Source organism: Triticum urartu, chromosome 1A, assembly GCF_056163025.1.
Source record: "Triticum urartu cultivar PI428250 chromosome 1A, HENAU_Tu73, whole genome shotgun sequence".
Taxonomy (NCBI): Eukaryota; Viridiplantae; Streptophyta; class Magnoliopsida; order Poales; family Poaceae; genus Triticum; species Triticum urartu.
The window spans coordinates 589,354,420-589,361,509 of record NC_141873.1 but is presented as its reverse complement, the minus strand read 5'-3'; the positions used below and the strand labels follow the sequence as shown (position 1 = coordinate 589,361,509).

The following is a 7,090-nucleotide window of genomic DNA, read 5'->3' as shown; positions in this document are numbered from 1 at the left end:
CACTGAGAGCCGGCAAGCAAACAACCACAAGTCAGGCAACGGACAACCAAACAGCAGAGCACTGCCCCAACAAGAAGACCATGGCGCCACCTCCACCTGCAAAGCCGCCACACACTTGACAACCACACCCATCGCCCCTGCACACCCCCAACTCACCCAAGGCGGCACCTTCAGGAAGATGACGACGCGTCATTGCAAGAGGAAAGAGGTTGGGCGAGGGTGGGAGCGGGAACACCTAGATGTAGGGTTTTAAGGACCTCACGCTGGAGTGGTTTGTAAGTGATCGCTCAACCCTCAGACTTCGATCACCCAACCAAAAGTAACCGATTTGTTAGTTGAGGTTTTGTACAGTTTCATTGTCGAGGGACCAAACATTATAAATGGATCGACGAAAAATATACTTTTCTAGTAGAAAGCAAGGATAATTGAAATGATTATCGACAGACTATGGTAAACAGATATCACAAAGGATTAGGTTCTTGCAGAGTGATCGGACATGAGAAACAAACTAACTAGACCTGGTGGGTGGATATTGATCATTCACCTTCAGCCACCTGCTAGTGATCGACTAAATTGATATAGCAAACTAAACCTAAGAGGAGTATTCATCATGGATCTTGAGCTACAAGGATGCCTGCAGAAGGAGTTTAGGTAGCTAGCGGCTGTTCCACCAGTCATGTAACTGCTGGGACCAACTCTTCTTTCCAGACCACCAATCCTCGAAATCATCCAGCCCGTTCCTTCGTTTCAGCCGTATCTCCTTGCTCAAAATCTGCACGCCGCCCTCTGCAGTCTTCAAAACCAGAGTAAATACCCCCCAAATTATCACAAATCGCTTCATCCTCTCCATCCTCCGCCGCCACATCCTAGTTAATAATCAAGCGACCAATCAATGATATACGAGAGAAACACCATGATGTAATAATTTCTAGAAGCAGAAAGAAAAAAAGAACCGAACAAACCAGTAGACATCATTGGGTCTGGGCTGGACTTGCACCGAGAGCAGCTCCAACAGCTCTTTGTTCTCTCGGCGGACACCGCGAGGGAGATCGTACTCGGTTGCCAAGGAAAAGCCCATGTTGTAAAGCTCCTCTTTCTTCACCTTCATCTCCGCCAAGCGGATCGCGAGAGGTTGCTTGGCCTGAGGGGCGGTGGCCTGCTTGCATGCAGGGCGAAGAATAAGATCCACCACAAAATAGATACTAGATACTAGTACAATCTTTGATCACAGCACGACATTCAGAGGGAGAGAAATCCAAGGTTGCACGCACGCTCGTGTCCGCGAAGAGCCGCCGTTGCGGATCCGAGAAGACGCGCCGCCCTTGCTGTTGAGTTCGTCGGAGCAGCATGCGACCGCCGAGCCTTAGGGCCGCCGCCGCCGCCGCCGCCATGGCTATTAATCCTAGCTAGTTTCGATTTCTAGTTTTTCGGATAGGGTCTGGTCTGCAACGACCGACCACGTATTATATCTACTATATGTTTTATTGTTTGAGAGGTTTTCCTTTCGAGTCCTCCTCTACCACAAAACACGTAGCGGCCTGGATCTTGAAAGGAGATCGTTTTTTTTTTTTGAGAAATCTCGCCACTTTATTAGATGATAGAAATGTTCATAGATACACGGGTCTGGTCATGGGGGATTCCCAACTAAACATATCGACTTACATCTAAGTTACAAGCAAACTTGGCGAGATTGTGAGCCTCGAAGTTGTTGTTTCTACTCTTGAAAGGAGATCGAATTAAGAGGGAGAGAGAGATTCTGGCTAAGCCCAAAGCCGAGGAATCAGCCCAAGCCCAATCTTGAAAGTCCACTTGGTTAGGTCTTGACCATGAAGCCTACTCGATTGAGCCGAATCCTATTTGACGCCTTAAGCGGGGTACACCTATTTCTCGATTTCTGTGAGAGCGAGGGAATGCTCGCTGAAGCGGACGGCGAATTGCGCCGGCCAAGGCGCGAGAGAGGCCACAGCCTCATTTTCCTCTTCTTTTTCATGTTTTCTGATTTATTTTTTTGCTTTATTTTTGTACTTTTGTTTATAATTTAAAATTTGAAACATGTTGAACAAATATTTGAAAATGTTGAACATGTATTTAAAAAATGTTTAACAAGTAATTGAAAAAATATTGATCATGTATATAAAAATGTTAATCAAGCATTTTAAAAACAAATCCTGAACAAGTATTTGAAAAATGTTAAATGTGTATATAAAAAATGTGACCATGTCTTAAAAAATGATGAATTTTATTGATCCTGTATATAAAAATGTTAATCAACCATTTGAAACAATGTTGAACAAGTATTTCAAAGTGTTAATCAAGCATTTCATAAATGTTAAATGTGCATAGAAAGAATGTTGATCATGCATTGAAGAAATGATGAATCTTTTGAATCATGTATATAAAAAAAGTTAATGAAGCATTTGAAAAAAAATGTCGAACAAGTATTTGAAAAATATTAATCAAGCATTAGAAAATGTGTATAGAAAAAATGCTGACCATGTATTTAAAAATTAAGATTTTTTATCATCTATATAAGAATGTTAATCAAGAATTTGAAAAATTGTTGAACAAGTATTTCAAAAATGTTAATCTAGAAATTAGAAAATGTTAAATTTGCAAATAACAAATGTTTACCATGTATTAAAAAGTGTTAAAGTTTTATTGTAGGAATGTTAAATGTGTATTAGAAAAATGTTGTTGACATATACCAAAAGAAACAAAGAGAACAATAAAATAAAACCCAAAAAGAAACGAAATAAACCAAAGAAAAAAAGAAAGAAGAGCAAAGAAGCAAACGCAATAAAAATTGAAAAAGGAGGAGAAAAAAATGAAAAGAAATAAAATAAAACAATGAAAGAAAGCAAAAAAGAAAACCAAAGAAAAAAAAAGAAAATAAAAAAACTAATGAAAAGAGACAAAAAGCCGAGATTAAAAAAAAAGGGAAAAACGGAGAACAAACAATGGAAAACCCAGGCTTGTTTCGACTAAAGAACAAGCACCTAACTTGTACACCACAAACAGGAGCCTTGCCCACTAGCTAGTCGCGCTTCCCCTTAACCAGGAGGGCAGGGTTTGAATCCTTCTAGCGCCCATTTTCCCTCTTCCTTTCCCTTTATTAATTGCACGCGAGTGCGTCGGCCCAATTACTATGCAGATGGAACAGCGAGAGAGACTTTTCATTTGGCTTAATGCGATAAATAGTTGCCGCATTAAAGCACCCCTTTCTTCGATTCTCGCAAAGGGGCGCACACCCCCTTCGCACGCTTGGTCGGCCCATATTACTTTTTTCTTTTGTTTCTCCAAAATGCAAAAAACAATGAGACTGTTGTGACTTGAATAGCCGATATCTTGATACATTGTACGATGCTCTAACCACACGACCAACCAAACCTGATGCGATTAGTTACAACCTTTTCGCTCTATTCTTCTTTCCTTCTTTCCTTTTTTTGGAATGGTTTCCTCATTTTTTTTCTTTTTCTTTTTTCTTTTCTCTTTCATCCTTCTCGCCCCCATTTCTCCTCTTCTTTTTTCCTTTATTACTTGCATGCGTGTGGGCCGGCCCAATAACTGCGCACATGCTGCAGCGAGTGAAACTTTTCATCTGGCTTAATGCGATAAATAGTCGCCGCGTTAAAGCGCCGCTTTCTTCGATTCTCGCAAAGGGGCGCACACCCCCTCCACCGCGCTTGGCCGGCCCATATTACTTTTTTTCTTCTTCAGGTTTTTCAAAACACAAAAAACTGTGAGACTGCTATGGTTCGAAAAGCCGATATCCTATACATTGTATGATGCACTAACCACACGACCAACCAAACCTGATGTGGTTAGTTACAACTTTTTCGGTCTACTCTTCTTACGCTTTTTTTTCCTTTTTTGGAATGCTTTCCAATTTATTTTAGTTTTCCTTTTTTTTTTCTTTCCTTTTTTATAAATACATGAACTTTTTAAAAAATTGAAGAAATTTTCCCAAAATTTATAAACTCTCTTTAAATAGATGAACTTATTTTAAAATCGATGAACTATATTTACAAATTCAATGATCTTTTAAAAAAATTGATGAATTTTGTCTTTAAATTTGAGAACTTTTTTCAAAAGTGATGAACTATTTCTCCAACTCCATGATATTTTTTCAAAATTGATGAATTATTTCTTCAAATTTGTGAAACTTTTTCAAAATTGATGAACTATTTTTCAAACTTCATGAACATTTTGTCAAAACATATGAACTTTTTCAATATTTATTTAGTTTTTCAAAATTGATGAACTTTTTAAAAGTTTGTGACTTTTTTCAAAAAAATGATGATTTCTTTTGAAAATCGATGAACTTTTTTGAAGTTTGTGTACTGATCTTCAAAAATGGTGAACTTTTTCTAATACATGAATGTTTTAAAATAAATCAAAAATCTACATTGCACGGCCACACTTGTTCTTATATTAATAGTGCGATTATCCACAACTGTCCAATGGTTCCATTGGTTAGGTAAGCATGAATAGGTATGTGGCAACGCGGGTTCGAACTTGGGACCTCCTATATGCCGCTTATTGCGGCAAAGAGTCATTGAGTCACACAGAAGTTAGCTGACCTGGGCCGGCCCATCCGCGGTAGCGCGGTGTTAAAAATCAACAAAACAGAAAAGTATCCGGTAAAAAAACACCGTTCCCTCTAGTTAGGGTTTATCTTCCTCTCGTCACCGCCGGCGATGTTGAGATCGGTCTGCCCTTCATGCCATTAAACCTGGGTCTTGGACTCAGGCAGAAGCAAGAGGGAGAGATCTGTTTCCCTGGCTCCCCTGTTGGTTTCTCATCGAGGGGCTAGGGTTTCTTCGTTCCACAGCAACCACGCAAGAGTTTTTCCCTCGCTCCGCGATGGCGAACAAGGGCGATCCGTCAGGCTCGAGATCCAAGGGCAAGGGCAAGTTGGAGGATCTGATGCAGGAGCTAGCGCTGAAAGAGGATGATCTAGATGATGTGATCTTTGAGGAAGATGATGAGCCGGCAGAGGAAGAACTCCGGTGGATGATTCTGGCCTGGGTTCACATGGATAAGGACTATAGTTCGTACTGGTTCTTTCGAAACATGAGGACGGCTTGGGACCTTGCTAGGCCGGTTAAGATCAAAACCCTAGAGGAAAACCTTTTTCAGATGCAGTTCGACTGCCTAGGGGATTGGGAGCGGGTCACGCAAGGAGGACCGTGGCACTTCAGAGGAAACCCTGTGATCATTGCTCCGTATGATGGCTACAAAAAACCCTCTGAGATCGAGTTGTTCGAGTTTGAGATCTGGGCAAGAATTATTGATCTCCCGATCGCTTTTCATGGTAAAGTCAAGGCACTAGCCTCAAAGTTCGGCGAGTTCGTAGAGTCAGAACCATCATCCTTTGATTTTGAGGGGAATTTCTACAGAGTAAGGGTCAGGCTTGACGCGCGCAACCCTTTGAAGAAGGCAACCTCGTTGATTCGAGGGGGTGAGAGACAGATTTTTGCTGTCAAGTACGAACGCCTGCCAGATTGGTGTCAAGTTTGCGGCATGATGGGTCATGAGTACAAGGAGCATGGCAGTGGGGTTCACCCACCTTCGGCCCTAATCTTCAAAAACCTCCGAGCTCCGGCCACAACAGCTTGGGGTACTAGGCGCCGCAATAGAAACCAGAGGAACAGGACTTCAAACCAACAAGGGTCGGGCCAGCAAGCTACGAAGGAGGATGATGATCCTGAGCAAGAGAAGATGGAGACGGAGGATTCTGATGCCAATCGCAAACGTCCTTCTGATGAGGTGCAGGGTTTGCAAAACCACAAAGGAAATACGGGGCTGGAAGTGGTGCTCTCTGGCAAGAACGGATCTGCTACCCCAATCAGCCCTCCTCCAAAACAAGACCCGAAGAGGCCAAAAACTTCGCAGTCAGAAAAACCAAGCGGTGGAGTGGGGGAGAAGATCCCTAGTATGGGAGAGAGCTCGGACGCGAGAACGGCGGCCTCACCGGCGGAGGACCGCCGAACGCAATGAGTCTTTTAAGCTGGAACTGCCGGGGTATTGGCAACGCCCCGACAGTTCAAGAGCTTCGCGAACTCGCGATTAAGTTTGCCCCTAAAGTTCTTTGTATTATGGAAACCCAGATAGATAGGGTTAGAGCTGAAAATCTAAAGAGCACTTTAGGATATGATAATTCTTTTGCTGTTGATTCCTCTGGCCGCAGTGGAGGGTTAGCAATTTTTTGGAATGATGAAATAAAGATCGAGATTTTGGGTTACTCTAAGTACCATATTGATGGGAAAATTTCTGGTCTCGGTGATAATACATGGAGGCTCTCGTGCTTCTATGGAGAGGCCCAGACTCATCTTCGGCATCATACCTGGGACACAATGAAGAACCTCTCAACACTCCAAGATCTTCCATGGGTGTGTGTGGGAGATTTTAACGAAGTACTGAAACATGATGAGCATGAAGGCATTGGTTCCAGAAGCCAGTCCCAAATTCAGGGTTTTAGGGATGCAGTGGATGTGTGCGGACTGGTTGACCTTGGCTTCAAGGGAACAAAATGGACTTTTGAGAAAAGACTTGCGGGTGGTTCCTACACCCGAGTACGGCTGGACAGGGCACTGGGCTCAGTTGATTGGTGCGGTATCTTTCCTGCGGCTTCTGTTGAGCACCTGACGGCTGCGACTTCGGATCACTCGCCGATACTGGTCCAGCTATATCCACCGAGAAGCAGAAAAAAGAGGAATCAATTTAGGTAAAGTCATGTGGGATAGGCACCCAGAGCTTAAGGCGACCATCAAAACTGCTTGGGAGGCCAACGTCCATAACCTGCATGTGCATGAGGTACGGGCTAAGCTAGAGGCTCTGGCAAACAACTTGGGGGATTGGTCCCGTACCACTTTTGGTAGTGTAAGAGAAGAGATCAGAGGCTTAAAAAGGAGCTGGAAAGACTGTGTAATGATGCAACGCGTGTTGGGCCATCGCATGCGGAGATAAAGATCAATGATCGTTTGATCGAGCTATACTTACGGGAGGAACTTATGTGGAGGCAAAGATCCCGTGTCCAGTGGCTCTCAGAAGGGGACCGAAATTCCCATTTTTTCCATATGAGAGCCTC

At 42.9% G+C, this 7,090-nt stretch overlaps 2 protein-coding genes across 2 annotated transcripts; one reads left to right on the top strand and one right to left on the bottom strand.

Moving 5' to 3' along the window:
* Positions 1-422: 422 nt before the first annotated feature.
* Positions 423-1,508, bottom strand: LOC125532413 (uncharacterized). The gene is made up of 3 exons (XM_048696483.2): positions 1,272-1,508; positions 963-1,156; positions 423-866 (listed from the first exon to the last, which is right to left on the bottom strand). Exons 1-3 carry the CDS (start codon positions 1,389-1,391, stop codon positions 656-658), a joined length of 525 nt encoding a protein of 174 aa, XP_048552440.1. The 5' UTR covers positions 1,392-1,508; the 3' UTR covers positions 423-655.
* A 3,631-nt stretch (positions 1,509-5,139) lies between these two features.
* LOC147993186 (uncharacterized) lies at positions 5,140-6,000 on the top strand. Its single transcript, XM_087539253.1, has one exon. It carries the CDS (start codon positions 5,140-5,142, stop codon positions 5,998-6,000), a length of 861 nt encoding a protein of 286 aa, XP_087395379.1.
* The last annotated feature ends 1,090 nt before the right edge of the window (positions 6,001-7,090 follow it).

Coding starts and splice junctions, on each gene's coding strand:
- LOC125532413 (XM_048696483.2), bottom strand. CDS start 1,391: ATGGCGGCGGCGGCGGCGGCGGCCCTAAGGCTCGGCGGTCGCATGCTG. Junction 1,157..1,271: donor GGCTCTTCGCGGACACGAGC/GTGCGTGCAACC, acceptor GCATGCAAGCAG/GCCACCGCCCCTCAGGCCAA. Junction 867..962: donor AGACCCAATGATGTCTACTG/GTTTGTTCGGTT, acceptor ATTATTAACTAG/GATGTGGCGGCGGAGGATGG.
- LOC147993186 (XM_087539253.1), top strand. CDS start 5,140: ATGCAGTTCGACTGCCTAGGGGATTGGGAGCGGGTCACGCAAGGAGGA.